General features: G+C 47.4%; 2 protein-coding genes across 2 annotated transcripts in view; one reads left to right on the top strand and one right to left on the bottom strand.

Annotated features, from left to right (window-relative positions):
* Window positions 1–448: 448 nt before the first annotated feature.
* stx4 (syntaxin 4) lies at window positions 449–8,146 on the top strand. Its single transcript, XM_083634905.1, has 11 exons — window positions 449–604; window positions 972–1,079; window positions 1,516–1,615; window positions 2,108–2,182; window positions 2,303–2,373; window positions 3,778–3,886; window positions 4,893–4,966; window positions 5,499–5,636; window positions 5,719–5,829; window positions 6,431–6,522; window positions 6,622–8,146. Exons 1-10 carry the CDS (start codon window positions 575–577, stop codon window positions 6,509–6,511), a joined length of 897 nt encoding a protein of 298 aa, XP_083491031.1. The 5' UTR covers window positions 449–574; the 3' UTR covers window positions 6,512–6,522; window positions 6,622–8,146.
* A 426-nt stretch (window positions 8,147–8,572) lies between these two features.
* The window catches only part of srcap (Snf2-related CREBBP activator protein), a gene marked incomplete at its 5' end in the record, with an annotated part of 47,685 nt that continues 38,971 nt past the window's right edge, over window positions 8,573–17,286 (bottom strand). Inside the window, one exon of the mRNA XM_083635740.1 lies at window positions 8,573–17,241. Coding sequence (XP_083491866.1) covers window positions 10,213–17,241 — 7,029 coding nt within the window. The 3' untranslated portion in view covers window positions 8,573–10,212. The remainder of the gene's footprint in view (window positions 17,242–17,286) is intronic.

Here is a 17,286-nt window from a genome sequence, read left to right as displayed (position 1 = left end):
ATTTTAGTTAAATTGACTGACTGATTAATAGATAAATCAATCAATCATGAGTGGATTCAGCACATTTTATCTGGGCAGATTGATTGAATCATTGCAGATATATTCAGACCTTAGGTCTTTTTTTTATCGCCCCCTCAGAATTTTGGTTTGCCTTACATGCATGTATATAATACTAATACTAATAATAATACTAATAATAATAATAAATAAATAAATAAATAAATAAATAAATAAATAAATAAATAAATAAATAAATAAATAAATAAATAAATAAAGTACAGAAGGTAAACATAAGAGAGATGCAGCAAGTTTTCATATTGATGGTTGTTTGCCAGTCTGCTCCAAGCATTTATATTCCACTGCGGCAGGGGGCGATAGTGCGTCGTTACTGCGAATGTCCAGTGTATCCAAAGAACGCGAGAAGAAGTGTTGTAGTAGTTGAGTTTGTTGAATGACACTTTAAAGAAAGTTTAGTCTTTTCGCTCTCTGGGAAAGTTTTTCTATACTTCGGCTTGGTGTCACAGCGTCTCTGACATTTTGGTGTCCAGCTTGCTGTTTGTATTGCTTTGACAAAATGAGGGACCGAACTAAAGAATTAGGAAATGTAAGTTTAAAAGAAAACGGCTAAGGTTAGCGATAGCATGCTAGCCTGCTAACTTGGCTAAGTTCACTCCTTCCATAAAGTAATGTTAGCTGTTTGCTCTAAGTCGATGTTTCTTTCTCGACAGCTTTGAATGGGAAAGGATATAATTTCTTAATCAGCATATCACTGTTCGCCACTGTATCCTTACATGTGTTTGCATAACGTTTTAGCTACATGGCATGCAACTTCCGTTACAACCATTGCAATTGTGGAGTTTCCTAAAAGGCCAGGGCTGGGCTGCTCTGCCTGACAGGGCAACTTACTCAGACATGACAGGCAAAACAAAACAGTCACTGTGCACATTTTGTCCACAATGTCACACTGACAGCAGAGTGCCGAGTGCTCGGATGATGAGGAGGAAGGCAGATCGTTGATGATCACGCCTGGGACCTCTTCAGCGAAGGAGGAGAAAGAGAATGAAGCCTTCTTCAGAAAGGTGAACTTCCTCTTTCTATTATCTGGCTCTCAGTAAAGACGTCACTCCTGGTTGCCTTTACGTTTGTGTGACCCAAGCTTTTTCTTATTATGCATACTAATCGAATAATTTTTTATAAGGACAGACCATCTTTTGAGGATAAAGATTAAACTTGTGGGAATTGTGAAGCAGAGGAGCTGGTAGAAGAACATTGACATGATGGTGTCTCTTACCTTGGCTTTGTCTCTTATCTGGGCTTGGCTAGGTTTATTTTGTCAACATTCCGGCCTCTGCCCCTCCAATCTCTTTGTAATGAATGTAAAGTGGCTTAACAAAAACAAAAGGCTCTGAAGTTAGTGCCATAATGGCATATTTATGCATCTGTGTTATATAAGGTGTTGCAGGTGCAGTACCTATGCTGTTAATTCTGAAAATGCAACTTCTTCGCCCTCATTAGGTGCAAGAAATCCGTGAGGGTCTGGAGACTCTCAGAAAGAAGGTCTCTGACCTTGAGAACAAACAGAAAACTGTACTGGGTGTGCCTCTACCAGAGGATGGTAAGTAGCTGTCTGTGATGAATCTGTGAGAAGTGAGAACCACTAGAGGTCCATAAGTGCAAAGCCACAACACCCAGTGCTTACTATCTGTGTAGCTATCTGTGAGAACTGACAAGTGAGAACCACTAGAGGTCCATAGCTGCAAAACCACCCACCCAGTGCTATCTGTGTAGAATCTGTGAGAAGTGAGAACCACTCCATAAGTGCAAAACCACACACCCAGTGCTCAAAGTTGTCTAAGTTAGCAAACTAATAGCTAGTGCTTAAATGTAGAGTTGCACACAATTATTGGCTACTGCAGTTTCAAAATCACTGCAGTCGTTTCTCACAGGGAAATGTGTTTCAGTATGCTTTCTATTCATGTGTTGTGCAGGCTTGTTGTTTTATTTTTCAACTGAGCATGAGCAAAGTCTAACGATTGGCATCACAAACATAGTGCACACACATGGGTTTCATTTGGTTGTTGAACATGGTGTTTTCCTCTTGGGTTAGATATGAAGAAACAGCTCCAGACCCTGCGAGAGGAGATAAAAACTATGGCCAACCAGATCCAAAAAAAACTGAAGAGTGAGTATTGTTACTAGCTCACAGTTGAAATAACTTAATAAATCAGTGCTGAAGACAATGTAGTTTATTTGCTGTTCATGAATCACTTGAATTGTACTAATCAAAAATATCTTTTTGCAGCCATTGAACCCAAGAAGGCTGAGGATGATGGAAAATATATACCCATAAACATGAGGATGCAGCGGACTCAGGTTTAGCCTTTACTTTTTTATTTAATTTTAGACCTTGATGCCCAAGTATTGAATTGTCTCTACGTTTTTTTTCACAATTTTGGTAGAATTTCGATGCGTTTCAACCTGGATCCTATTTTCCTAAGTAACTAATTGGGACAATTTTTGTGTGTGGAATGTATCCAGTATTGAACGAGAGTGCGTCAGTTACCCAGGCTGCAATATACTCAGACGGGGCACACAGAACCGTCATTGTAAGTCCACAAAAAGTGCTTGAGGAAACAAGAGAAATTGAACGCTTTTCTCTACCTTTCACTTGATCGGTCTGTTTATTGCTGTGTAACCAAGTCTCGTTCAAGGAAAAGTCTTGCTCCAAGTTTCACGAGAGTAGAGTTGTTGCAGGAAGTAAGCTAGGAAGGGGGGGGTGTGATGGTTGCTTGCTTGCCAAAGTGGTGGATGGCAGTTGGGAAGAAGCTGTTCTTGTGACGAGAGGTTCTGGTTCTGCCTGCCAAGGGGGAATGCAGCAAAAAGTAAGGTGATTGATGAGCAGATGTCCTTGAGGGCGGCAGCAGCATACCAGACTGTGATGGAGGAGGTGTAGTGGAGCACCATCGTTGCTTTTGTCACTTTGAATTTCTTCAGCTGGTGCAGGAAGTACATCATCTGTTGTGCCTTCTTGGTGAGATGTTCAGCTCCCATTTCAGGTCCCGGCTGCTGATGGACCCCAGGAAATGGAAGGACTCCACAGTGTTAAATGGGGAGTCACCCAGGGTGATGGGGAGGGTGGGGCTACGTTCTTCCTGTAGTCCATCTCCACTGTCGTTTGAGCGTTGAGCTCCAGGTTGTTGTGACTGCACCAAGTCATCAGATGGTTGATCTCCCGCCTGCACCCAGATTTGTCTCCATCAGAGATCAGCCTTATGAGGTTGGCGTCATCTGCGAATTTCAGGAGCTTGACGGACTGATGGCTGGAGGTGCAGCTGTTGGTGCACAGGGAGAAGAAGTATGGAGAGAGAGGAAGCGGCCCTAGGCAGCTCCGGTGCAGATGGTCCTGGAGTCGGTGACATGCCTTCCCAGCCTTACGTGCGGCTTCCTCCTGCTTCTTATCTAGTTACTTGGACATAAAAAGTTAGGAAAATAGGGTTCAGGTTGAAAAATACAGAAATTCTCCCTTTAAATATGAGATATTACTCAATGTCAAAAATCACTCTAGGCATACTAACATTTGACACATTCAGAGCAGATTAAACTTTGTACGTTGCATGTTGTTGAGTTCTTGTGTGAGAAGCCCTATCAGTCATTTTGAGAATGAAAGTTTGCTTCGGCCTTTCACCATTCTGTTTACGTTTTAATTCAGGCTGGGGCCTTGAGCTTTAAGTTGTCACTGTCTCACTGACCACATATTTTCCCTTCATCTGTCTCTAGCATGGTGTCTTGTGCAGAGAGTTTGTGGAGTTGATGGGTCACTGTAACACCATCCAGTCCGACTACAGAGATCGCAATGTGAAGATGATACAGAGGCAACTCAAAATCAGTAAGTAGGGATGGGCAGAGATGTGATTTGGGGGGGGGGGGGGGGGGGGGGGGGGCTGTGTTTTAAGCATTTTAGATTTTTGGATTATTTCACTGTTTTACTGATCACAATCACATGCTTTGTGAGCCATCCTTGTGGCTCAGTAGCTGGGCCTGATATTGCGACATCATGGGTTTTAATCTCATGACACATTGTCATGCCATCTCTTTTCCCTCCTTTTCACTTTGTACTGTATTCTTTCTAATAAAGTAGAAGTGACAGCAGTGTTAATCAAGCTTTTTAGTATTTTGACGAATGGTCTTTACATTTAGTAATATTGCATTCATAGTATTTATTGGTTAATTAGGAAATTATTTACCGACTAAAATGGTATATGATTTTAGTCGACAAAAATAGCAAAATTTTAGTCAATGAAAATACATGCACTTGAACAACTATTGCAAAACGCCTTTGTCAACAAGCATTTTGGTGATTAATTTTGTGACTACCGGTAGATTAACAGAATTCCATAAAGAATAATCATAATCTTTAAAATCACAAAGCACATCAATCTCTTGTATCAGCAAGTACGTTATCTATTTATTAGTATTTGATATCTGATTAAGGCTACACATGCTTGTAAGCTTGTCAAAAGTACCTATACTAAAAAATTTAAACAAATACTAATTTGCAAAGGTATCGACCCCCCCCCCCCCCCCCCAATGCTGTCGTAATTGATATCAAGTATCGATATTTTCCTGGGTGTCGTATCAAAGTTATAAATTCTAGTATTGTGACACCCCTACATGCTTGACAGATGACTAACAAGGAAGGAAAAGGCAGAGGGTTTGCAGAATGCACATAGGGTTAAGAAAAGTGCACCTAGTCATCACGATGAACTCTTGATTTCAACACAAAGGGACTTTTATTTTCATTCAAATGTCTCTACTTGACAATTCTCTAAACCAATACAGACATGAACATCCTGTATCCAAAATACTGATGTCATGTGCTTTTTCCCCTTTAGCTGGCTCCAATGTAACAGATGAGGAGTTGGACGTTATGCTCGAAAGTGGACAGACGGACATTTTCACCGCAAATGTGAGCACACTTTCCTCTCAAAATGACAGCCTGTGAGCTAAGTAACAGCCGACCTTGAGGTGACCACAACAGAAACGACCTGCTCGCTAGAGTACAAAAATACATTTTCAGTTTTGTGTTAATTTTTTTCTCTGTGAATGTGACCTACTTCACAAATATGGAGGAACTTACGCACATCCAGCTACATTGGTGCTGAGCCAATTAACTGTATTGAACAGAAAATCAATGAGAAAAGAGGGCTCGCAAAACACATTTCTTCTGCTCCCATGGACAACATTTAATTTTAGACGGAGACAAACAGTTTTGATCCTCAAACTGGACAGCAGACTTGGTAAGCATATCAAAGAAAATGGATGTGCAGCGCCTAGGTATCTCTTTAGCTTTGCCATAGCTGTTAGCATAACACCGTAAGAGTCCTGCTGGCTTTTGTTTTGAACTCTAGCTGCACTAGATGTGACCCTTTACTCTGCTGAATGTTGCCTGTGTGACTGACATGTAATGTACTACAGCTAATCGATATGATATCCTATAGATCCTGATTGACGCTAAAGCCACCAAGCAGCAGCTCAATGAGATCGAGTCGCGGCATGATGAGATCCTGAAACTAGAGAGGAGCATCAGAGACCTGCATGACATGTTTCAGTACCTGGCTATGGAGGTGGAGGCTCAGGTAAGCTTTGACCATGTTTCATTGGTTTGTTTTTTGTTTGTTTGAAAAGGGTCTGACTCTGACTGACATTTGTCCCACGCAGGGGGACATGGTCAACAACATCGAGTCAAACATCAAACAGTCTGGCGACTATGTGGAAAAGGCGAAGGCCGACACGGAGAAAGCAGTCACATATCAACAGAAAGCACGCAAGGTACGATGTGGGTTTGACCCTAGGGCTGTGCAATAAAATCGATACGGCAATATTTTGCCTGACGATATTGTATCGATATTTGGACGCCAAGTATTAATATAAAAAAAAAAAAATTGCAGGCCATGCCATCGGGCATCTGCATCTGGTGATTCCCACCCCTAATCGATACTGTATCGATATTTCCCATATCGATGTTTTTGCACAGCCGTGTGGTCAGTGACACAATAAGAATACTTTTTATCTCAGTGCGTTCAGTAACACACTCAACACTCAGTAGTTTTGACTAAATTTGTCCACTAAGTTATCAGTATAAAGTGATGTACATATTATTACACTACCTGGGTGGTACACAGTTTGTTGTATCTTTAGCTCTATTATTTAATTTTGAGTAAATTATGTACAGTATTGCAATATATCGCAATATGTATTGTATCGCAATGTATCGTGATACAATCGTATCACGACCCATGTATCGTGATACGTATCGTATCGTGAGGTCCTTGCCAATACCCAGCCCTATTTGACCCGTTCAATGTTTTGGTGATAGCTGGCCGATTATGGCTGTATTCGTTATTTAACCTATTTCTCTCTTTTCTCGCAGAAAAAATTTTGGATAGCGATATGTGTCGCCATCCTCATCCTTATCCTCGTCATCTCGCTGGTCACGACCTTCAGCAGCTGAGACCCGGCAATGTGAGTTGGCTCTGGATGGGTTCTGGAGGGGGATGAGGCTCGCTATGGGTGCAGAGTTCTTTCATGTATAGAATAATAACTACATTTTCAACCCCACAGGATGTAGGTGAATTAAGTCACTGGATACTACATTCAAGTCTGCCTTTTTCGTGTTCCACGTTGTCTTCCTCTAACCCTCCTGTCCTGCCATTGGACCTGTTTTTTTTTAAGAAGAGATGTCCTCTCTGTCGAGACTTTTTAACTAGCATTTGCTCACAGACGGACATGCAGACACAGACAGACACACACGACTACAATCTTGCCCGCATTTACACTTGGCCAAGAGGTAATCCTGCTGGCTTATGGAACCTGTCTGTCAGACTCTGGTCTGCAGATGAACCCCAGAGACCACAAGAAAGTCTGTGAACTGTTACATCACTGCCCCTCCCCACGAGAAAAAATAAAAAAAACAAATAAAAAGTGTGAGCAAGGAAGAATGCAGTATTGGAAACCAACACTGGCGCTGATCATACTGTACTCAGGAAAAACGCTTGTTGATTCTTGTTACATTATTGTTTATAAATCAATTAGACAAATGAATAACAATTTTATAGAGCAGGACTTCTTTTTACAGTCATATAAATACTTTAATATAATTGTACATAGCCGATATTGTTTGGTGAGTGATTAAGACATACTTAAATGCAGTTGATTTAAAAAAAAACTTGAAAGGTGTCTTGAACTGCATTCAAATCATGTAACCCATGTAAATACAGAAGCTTTTATGTGGAATCATTAGCCCCTGGAATTGACTTTACTTCTTTCTTTTGGACTCCTACAAAAGGTGTCTGAGCACTGCAATGACCGGCCCAAGGCACCCCCCGTATTGGTCCCATTTCCACAAGTGTTTATTTATATGTTCTTAACATGGTTGTGTAAGCTGCTATGTGAATAGTTCTGCCACAGCAACAATGCATGATGGATTCCTTTTTTGAAGAGTTTTCCCATCTGTGCCTTCTCGTCTCGTGTGTCGATGGACAGTACAAAGGGCTGAGCGGAGATCGTGATGTAGTGCACATATTTTATATTGTCAAGAAGGGATGGAGAGTGCTGTAACTTATGTGATTTCTCTGTCTTGAGAATTCATTTTTATATAAATTTGAAATCCAAAAGCAATGTTTCAGCCATGATTTTGTATAAATGGCTTAGCCTTACATATACCATAATACCTTGACATTTTGGATCATATTTGGCCCTTTTTTCTTCACCAATTGGTCACGTTGTCTTAATAAGTCTCTACATTTGTCCTTCAGTTTGTGACAGTTAAGTATTTTTTGGTAGTATTCGTTGCAAACACATGGCACTGCTAAGAGCCATTTTAGGGCGACTGGACCACAAATACAGGTATATAAATGTCTTTGCACCACAATGTGACTAATGTTAAGGTAAAAAAAATACCAAAATGGGAAATGTCAAGGAATCCCTTTCATCCAACTCGCTCAAGGTGGCGCCCATGGTGCACAGCTAACAGCTGATAAAAGGATGGAAGACAGAGCAGTGAGAACTTTGCTACTGTGTAATATTTTAGCTGATGAATTTTGTATCAAACTTTGCTCATTTATTTTAATGTAGAATTGTTTTTAAATAAAATGTCATTCTACAGTATTACATCCTGTCTCGTTTCTCTTGAACCATCCAACCAGGCTGTTAAATCTGATGGGCGAGCAACTAAGGCAGGGATCATGACTTATACATTTTTTGTTTGCTTACCTAGCTATTCGTGTTTTAACTGAAAATCGGTTGACCACAGGTTTAGTTTGCGAGTTACTCCATAGTAATGTTATCCAAATACAGCAGTTTTCTAATGTGCAAGTCAACCGTTTGTAGAAAGGTTTTGGACACCACTTCACCTTGGTCAGTCTCATGACTGAGCCTACTTGGTTGATTGCATTGAGGCTATAACTTGATACATGAGACAATGTCATTAACTACCGGTGTAATAATAATATTAACGTATTCCAAGAACACACAGTGAAAAATGGCAACTAATTTTTGGTCTTTTTATTCAACTGTCATTTTGTCTTAATTTTTCAAGTAAGACGATGTGGAATTACAAGGGAATAAAGGAATGTAACAAATGAAGAGACAAATCAAAATAAGACCATCACCATAAACTACCCATCCCCTCAAATATCACCCTGCTCAAAATAGCTTTGACAAATCCGAGATCAAAAGTAAATTGACAATTTACAGTCATCTGCAACTGTACCAGTATTTTTTTATTCACATATTTTGTCGAAGTACTTTACATGAAAGAAGGGCAATGAAGTGATAGTGACAAAAATTCAGGTGGAAAATAAAAATCGGAATTTGGTAGCACTGATGCACAGTTGATGTTTTTCAGGAGGGACTTTGTCAATAACTGAAGAAGTTCCACACCCCAGCTTCAGGTGCTTCACAAGGCAATCTGAGGTTCAAACCCACTTGGCCATAACAGGCACTCTTATTTTCAATAACAATGATTCATTGCCCTTTTAGTATAAATACATGGTGGACCATAACAATGACTGGCTTTGGGATGGCTAAGAAAAACTAATTCGATTCTGCCGCAGTGTGCTGCCAGTGAGCACAGGATGTCAAGTCTTGAAGACAGTTTACAAGCTCAACAGAGAAACATTTTGAGCATCTGAGATGCATTGTGAGGTACCAGGAACCTACTGATGCATTGTGAGGTACCAGGAACCTACTGATGCATTGTGAGGTACCAGGAACCTACTGATGCATTGTGAGGTACCAGGAACCTACTGATGCATTGTGAGGTACCAGGAACCTACTGATTGATTGAAGTCGTTGTAAAAACAATACTACACCACAATGTACTCAAAAAGCTGTGGGCCACATTATCAGATGTGCAAATGAGAAATGCAAGGCTGGATTTAAAATGAGTCCAATGGACAGAAAATTACAAGAAAAGGGGGGCCCAAGCAAAGACAAGCTCCAGCATAGTGCAGCAAAGATCACATTGACAGATCTGTTTCTCTTCCTAATACCCTGGAAGAAAAAAATAAAATATGCATAACTTATCAACTGACTACAAAGAAACAGAAGAGCTGACAAGATTTTCAAAACCAAACTTTCTAAAACCTCCAACTTACAATACAACTGGTCACTCAAAAGTATTGTTTTGAATGTCGCACAAATGACTTTTCATTTATAACCCTAATAAAAGGGTGCAATCTCATCCCATCTTAAACACATAAGATGTGAGTTTTCCAGTCTTTTAAATGATTACAGTACATAATGTGAAGTAACAACAACTTGCCTTTATTACCTCTTGCACCTTTGTCCCCCCTCAGGTCCCAGGGGTGCATTGAATCACTCTGTATGATCTCTCCCTTTCAGGACTTAAACACCAGTAACCATTCGGAGGGCACTGCGATGGCGCCACCTTTTGCCCCTCTTAGTCCGGCATCCCTGAGCCTTCCCCCAGCTGACAATGGCGGAGCTGGCGTGGGGAACCAGCTCCAATTGGAAAGGGAGAGGGCCCAAGAGGCAGGGAGGTCCCTGGCTTGTGCAGCACTCACTGTTCTCTTGCATTCATTAGAGTGCGGACAAAGCAGCAACCTTGGAGTTCATGACGTGTTCTCCTAGAGTGCTCTGTTACAACACTCTCTCTTTTCTTCCAGTTTTTTTTCCCCGCTGGCCCTCCCATCATGTCTTGTTGTGACGGCTGTGACCGGAGGAGGAGCGGGTGCTCGCTGCCGGCGACCGCGCATGCACCGCTTGCAGTGCCGCGACACTGCGCAGCACCCGGTCCGGTGTCCCCTCGGTGCCAGAGCCGCTGCCCGCTTCCTGCGAGAGCTTGTTCTGAGATTGCCTGCCGTCCCTGCTGCTCTCCCTCGCCTGGCCGTCCCTCTCCCTTCGCTCTCTGCGCTTTGCCCGCTCCGAGCTGCGGTCGCGCTCGCTGCCAGAGGAGGTGGCCCGAGAGCGCGACTCTCTCGGCTCCGTGTTCTGAGAGCTGACACTGCGGGTGCGTTGGCTGCTGTTGCTGCTGCTTCTACTGCTGCGTTCGTCGCCCTCGCCGTCACTGCTCATGCTGCTGCAGGCACTGTGGCCCCGGGACGACTCTGCCTGTCCCTCACCTTCCTTTCCCTCGGAGGGCTTTTTACACCCCCCCTCTTTCTCCTCCAGTTTACACCTCTTGTGCGCCTTTTCCAGGGGCGGGGCAAGAGAACCGGGGCACTGTCTGGTGGAGCGCGAAGCAGAGCGGCTAGACTGGGTGGGTGTGGAGGGTTTACTGCCACTGCCTTTATTGTTACTGAGGTTTACGGAGTTGCTCTGAGGGGAGGCTGGTACACCTTTGCCTTTAGGCTTTTGGTTCTTGTCAGTGGAGGAGGCAGGGGAAGCCCCGGCGGCCTTAGCCCCCGGGTCTTTCCTAATAGTGTGGCCAGGGGTATCCACCCTGCCTTTCATGGCTAAGAGCTTGGCTGCTGCATTGAGCGCTGAGCACCTCTTCCCCAAAACCTCTGGCTCAGGAGGCAAGGAGGGCACACTGTTTGTCTGAGGTTTACTGTCTTGTACAGGTTGAGATCCTCCAGACTTCCTGGCGACCCTAACAGAAGATGTATCACTGCCAGACTCTCCACCTGTGGATGTGGTAGCATTGTTGGACGCATTTCTGTCAGAGTTGCGTGCAGGCCTCTTGCCTTGCCAGTTGTTCTCCCGATCCTTCTCCTGGTCCTGTATCCCACGCTTGGATGCGCGAGTCAGCCGGCGCTCCTTCCTGCTCTCACAGTTGTCGGAGTCAGAGGAGGACGAGGAAGACCTGGAGCGCCTCCTCCGAGAGGCAGCGGTGAGCTCCTTCTCACTGCTTTCCTCCATCTTCTCTGCATCCTTATCTTCCTTTTTCTCCTCCTTTCCCGTCTCAGAGGTGACATCCACTCGCCTCCTCTTGGCAGGATGCCTATTCTCGTAAGTCCTCTTGTGGTGAGCATGGCGGGTGAGAGTGGATGTGGAACACCCAGATGATGGTGAAGAGGAGCGAGCAGACTCCTGACTGCTCTGGCGACTGAGGCATCTTTTCGGAATGGGAACTTTCTCGTCTACAACCCTCTCCTCCACTGCCTGTTGCTTGTGTTCTTTCTGAGGAATGAATGGGGTCTTTGAATCGGGGAGGGATGGAGCAGGGGGAGGAACAGAGTCTTTCGCCTCTGAAGAAATCTCCACCTTTCTCTTTTTAGGCAGAGACGCACAAAACTCCTGTTTCTTGTCGTGCACCTCCTTCCCAGTACCTGCTTCAGCCTCCACAGCATATACTTTCATATCCGTTACTTTCTCTGGGTCTCCGTTAGGAGCAGACTCTTTCTGTGTTGCCTCCAATGTCTGCTTCTCTGAGCCAGCCACGGCAGATGAGACACTGGAAGGAGCAGGTGTGGGGACCTGAGGCAGGCCCTGTGTGGGGGCCTGAGGCAGGCCAGGTGTGGGAGCCTGAGGCAGGCCCTGTGTGGGAGCCTGAGGCAGGCCCTGTGTGGGGGCCTGAGGCAGGCCCTGTGTGGGAGCCTGAGGCAGGCCCTGTGTGGGGACCTGAGGCAGGCCCTGTGTGGGGACCTGAGGCAGGCCCTGTGTGGGGACCTGAGGCAGGCCCTGTGTGGGGGCCTGAGGCAGGCCCTGTGTGGGGACCTGAGGCAGGCCCTGTGTGGGGGCCTGAGGCAGGCCCTGTGTGGGGACCTGAGGCAGGCCCTGTGTGGGGACCTGAGGCAGGCCCTGTGTGGGGGCCTGAGGCAGGCCCTGTGTGGGGACCTGAGGCAGGCCCTGTGTGGGGACCTGAGGCAGGCCCTGTGTGGGGGCCGGGGTGGAAATGTCTGGAGAAACGCCAGCAGAGGGCGAGTTATGCATTGGAGTGGAAATGAATGCAGAAGTTCTGGTGGTGGTTGCATCTGTGGTTGCTGCTACTGTGGATAGTGATACAGGGTTGGCTGTGGATGCTTGCGTGGTTACTGTGACAATACTTGCAGTAGCGACTGTGATAGACTTTGCTGGGGCTGATGTCGTTACGGTGACGGTCCTTACAGGAACTGTGGTAACACCAGTGGCAGTTGTTACTGGGGATGTAATCATGGAAGTTGTGAGTTGTTTGGAAGGGGTTGTCGTTGCTGGAGCTGAAGGGGTTGTTACTGTGACTCCCTTTGTTGGAAGTGACGTAGTAACTGTGACCGTCTTTGACTGGGCTGTGGTAGGTACTGTGACCGTCTTTGACTGGGCTGTGGTAGGTACTGTGACTGTCTTTGACTGGGCTGTGGTAGGTACTGTGACCGTCTTTGACTGGGCTGTGGTAAGTACTGTGACTGTCTTTGACTGGGCTGTGGTAGGTACTGTGACCGTCTCTGACTGGGCTGTGGTAGGTACTGTGACTGTCTTTGACTGGGCTGTAGTAGGTACTGTGACCGTATTTGACTGGGCTGTGGTAGTTACTGTGACCGTCTTTGACTGGGCGGTGGTAGGTACTGTGACCGTCTTTGACTGGGCTGTGGTAGGTACTGTGACTGTCTTTGACTGGGCTGTGGTAGGTACTGTGACCGTCTCTGACTGGGCTGTGGTAGGTACTGTGACTGTCTTTGACTGGGCTGTGGTAGGTACTGTGACCGTCTCTGACTGGGCTGTGGTAGGTACTGTGACCGTCTCTGACTGGGCTGTGGTAGGTACTGTGACTGTCTCTGACTGGGCTGTGGTAGTTACTGTGACCATCTTTGACTGGGCTGTGGTAGGTACTGTGACTGTCTTTGACTGGGCTGTGGTAGGTACTGTGACCGTCTCTGACTGGGCTGTTGTAGGTACTGTGACCGTCTCTGACTGGGCTGTGGTAGGTAATGTGACCATCTTTGACTGGTCTGTGGTAGGTACTGTGACTGTCTTTGACTGGGCTGTGGTAGGTACTGTGACTGTCTCTGACTGGGCTGTGGTAGGTACTGTGACCGTCTCTGACTGGGCTGTGGTAGTTACTGTGACCGTCTTTGACTGGGCTGTGGTAGGCACTGTGACTGTCTTTGACTGGGCTGTGGTAGTTACTGTGACCGTCTCTGACTGGGCTGTGGTAGTTACTGTGACTGTCTTTGACTGGGCTGTGGTAGGTACTGTGACTGTCTTTGACTGGGCTGTGGTAGGTACTGTGACCGTCTCTGACTGGGCTGTGGTAGGTACTGTGACCATCTTTGACTGGGCTGTGGTAGGTACTGTGACTGTCTTTGACTGGGCTGTGGTAGGTACTGTGACTGTCTTTGACTGGGCTGTGGTAGGTACTGTGACTGTCTTTGACTGGGCTGTGGTAGGTACTGTGACTGTCTTTGACTGGGCTGTGGTAGGTACTGTGACTGTCTTTGACTGGGCTGTGGTAGGTACTGTGACTGTCTTTGACTGGGCGGTGGTAGGTACTGTGACTGTCTTTGACTGGGCGGTGGTAGGTACTGTGACTGTCTTTGACTGGGCGGTGGTAGGTACTGTGACTGTCTTTGACTGGGCGGTGGTAGGTACTGTGACCGTCTCTGACTGGGCTGTGGTAGGTACTGTGACTGTCTTTGACTGGGCTGTGGTAGTTACATTGGCAGACATTGTTGTGGCTGCAGCAGGAGTGCAAGTTGGAGTAGAAACAGCACCATACTTTGCTGAGGATGCAGTCGCAACTGTGACCGTTGTTACTGGGGCTTGTGTAGCTGCTGTAACAGTTGTTGCCGTTAGTGAGGTTGGGACTGGTTTGGTAGGGTCTTTGATAGGTGTTACATTAGTCCTTGCCTGGGCTGTGGAAGTTGTAACCTGGTTTACTGCAGAAGATGTTGTTGCTGCCACGGTCTTTACTGGTGCTGAAGTAGCAACAGTCACAGATTTAGCTGGAGTTGTAGTGGGGCCCATGTTTGACATTGCGGTGGCTGATGGAGTTGCTGTCATAGTTGTCATTGCAGTGAGGGAAGAAGTTGCGAGCGGTTGGGCTGAGGTTGTAGCTGGGCACGATATGGCGGCTGAGACAGTCCGGGGGGCAGCTGGGGTGGTTGTGACAGTGGTTGGGGTAGAGGTTGTGGTGGGCAGAGCGGAGGCTGATGGCACATTCTTTACAGTATTAGTTTTAGGTGTTGAAACAGACTTCACTGTAGAGGTGGCTGCTGGTGTAAGGTTCACAGTTTTTAAGATTGTGGTAGCAGCTGTTGTGCTCATGGTGGCAGGGACAGATGTTGGAACTGCTTTGACAGTCATGGCAGAAGATGATGCAGGGGATGGTTTGGAGGGTGTGGTAGGAGCTGTAGGAGCTGTAGGAGCTACTATGGCAGTTTTGACAGGGTCTGGGACAGTTGTGTTTACTGTTGTAGGAGCTATAGGTTTTGGCTCTGCAAGTGTTGGTTTTACAGCCGGAATAACTGTTGAGACAGTGGTGGTAGGAGGGGCTGGAGCTGTGGTAGTTGGAGTACCAGTGATTGGGATAGAGGCAGGAATGGGAAAAGTGGCAGAGGGTGCAGAGCAGACTTGGGCTGATCCTGTCGCTGGGCCTGGAACTGTAGCTGAAGTTGAACTAACAACTTGGGCTGGGGCTGATGTGGAGACTACCATGGGAGGTGCTGTGAAAGACGTCTTAACATTGCTTTGTGGACAGGGGACCAGGGGAGCAGGTGCAGTGGGTGTAGGGACTTGGCTTCTAGTAGGAACAGAGACTTGGGCTGGGGCTGATGTGGAGACTACCATGGGAGGTGCTGTCAAAGATGTCTTAACATTGCTTTGTGGACAGGGGACCAGGGGTGCAGGTGCAGTGGGTGTAGGGACTTGGCTTCTAGTAGGAACAGAGACTTGGGCTGGGGCTGATGTGGAGACTACCATGGGAGGTGCTGTGAAAGACGTCTTAACATTGCTTTGTGGACAGGGGACCAGGGGTGCAGGTGCAGTGGGTGTAGGGACTTGGTCTGTGCTTGGCGTGGAAGCTTGATCTGTTTTTGATGTGGAGGCTATTGCTGGACTTGGAGCAGGGGCTGAAACTGGGGCAGCTACCTCAGTCTTAGTGTCCGATTCTTCAGCTTTGGTAGACGAGGAGGCCTGACTCGTGCTGACAGCAGCAGCTATAGGGGGCTGGGATGTGGGTTTAGTGGGGGGAGACAGGACCTCTGGCTCTGTGCTAGCAGCAGTCTTTGATAGCGGGCCAGATGCAACAGTAGTGGTGGTAGTAGGGATCTTTTTAGAGTTCTGTCCTGCCCCAACATTGTCTGGCGCAGGTGTTGAGTCTTTACGAGGACGACCCCTCTTACGTTTTGGGGAGAGAGGGGGGCTCCCCTCCTCACCTGGTGAGGTGAGTTGCGGGGGAGGGGACACCATGCGTTCAGGAGGGGGAGGGGGAGGGGACATCATGCGTTCAGGAGGGGGAGGGGGAGGGGGAGGGGACATCATGCGTTCAGGAGGATTCTTAGGGGGCCGGCCCCTCTTTCTTTTGACTGGTGCCATAACAGAATTCACGCGGGACTCCGTGGAGATAGGAGCGCTGTCTTTGCCTGGCGGCATGTCCATTCTCCTGGGTTGGTTCCCTCCCCTGCCCCTACCCAGATGCTGTTGCTCTCCCAGCTGGGCAGCCATGCGAGACTCTGTTTCAAGCCTGCGTCGTACAGGAAGATTCCTCAGCACAGGCATGTCAGGAGAGAGATGGGGAGGGGAGTATGGGGGGTAACCTCTGACAGGCTGTGGGTGCACAGAGACATTAGGGGTAGACCCCTGGTCCTGAGCAGATTTGGTAAGGGTCCCTTTAGGTTTGCTGTCAGGGCTCTGTGATGCGTCGTCCCTGCGGGGTTCGTCGGCCAATCCGCCTGTGGGCTCCTCCATGGTCGTCTCCTCCGAAGAACCTCCGCCTCCAGTGCCGCTGCCTCTCCTCCTCCTCCTCCTGGGCTCCTTCTCCTGCACCACAGTGACCAGCCGCCCCGGGAGTTTCCGCAGGACTTTGGCTGATGGGCAATCTTCAGCCAGGCCTCGCAGGACCTCACCATCAGCTGACTGCCGTTTGCGCGGTGAACGGGAGCTGGCTGAGGGGGGAGATAGGGAGCCCTGGTCTTTGCTGTTATCATCTCTGGCCTGAGCGGAGTACAGCTGATGGTCCACTGGACAGCTGGACTCTGGCGATGACTCAGGCACTCCCCTCTCCTTCTCCTTCTCCTTCTCCTCCTTCTCCTCCTTCTCCTCCTTCTCCTCCCTCTCCGCTTTACAGGAAAACCTGCTGTCTGTCTCCGCAACAGTGTGTGGTTTTCCCGCAGGGGGAGGTGTTGGGGCAGTGGAAGGCACTGGGCTGGGGAGGGAGCGGTTTGGTACAGTCCTGGTTTTGACAGTCTGTTGATCTGTGGCAGGAGATGAGGCTTTCGAGGAATCTTGAAGCCTGGTTGACAAGGTTTTGTGATGGTCTGTGCGGGACGGGGTGGTAGACACAGCAGCAATGTCCTTGGCAGCTCCTCGTCCTCTCAGACCAAAGCGGGGTCTCTCAGGCACTTCTCTGGGGGTGGGAGGGTCAGGCTCAAGTTCCGGCGAGGCCCCGCGCAGCCTACAGCTGGTCCTTGTAGAGGTGACGGTCTTGTCCTTGGGTTTCCGGCCGCGGCGGGCTGGGGTCGGCTGAGCAGGCTCCACAGAGGCTGGTGGTGACAAGTCATCATCATCGTCATCAGATGATGCGTGGAGCTTTAGGCCCTCCTCCTTGGCCTGGTCCAGGCCCTTCCTAGCAGCCTCCACCTGCTCCTGGACGCGCACACACACACACACAGGCAGAGCAGATTTTACATT

This window comes from Poromitra crassiceps (assembly GCF_964638095.1).
Source record: "Poromitra crassiceps genome assembly, chromosome: 4".
NCBI classification, from domain to species: domain Eukaryota; kingdom Metazoa; phylum Chordata; class Actinopteri; order Beryciformes; family Melamphaidae; genus Poromitra; species Poromitra crassiceps.
Note: the sequence above shows the minus strand (reverse complement) of the source record. Positions and strands in the feature narration are given on the sequence as shown.

Bases quoted from the DNA above. Each gene is read 5' to 3' on its own strand.
- stx4 (XM_083634905.1), top strand. From the start codon at position 575: ATGAGGGACCGAACTAAAGAATTAGGAAAT. The intron at 2,374-3,777 runs GTTTAGCCTTTA...ATCTGTCTCTAG, and splicing joins TGAGGATGCAGCGGACTCAG to CATGGTGTCTTGTGCAGAGA. The intron at 3,887-4,892 runs GTAAGTAGGGAT...TTTCCCCTTTAG, and splicing joins ACAGAGGCAACTCAAAATCA to CTGGCTCCAATGTAACAGAT.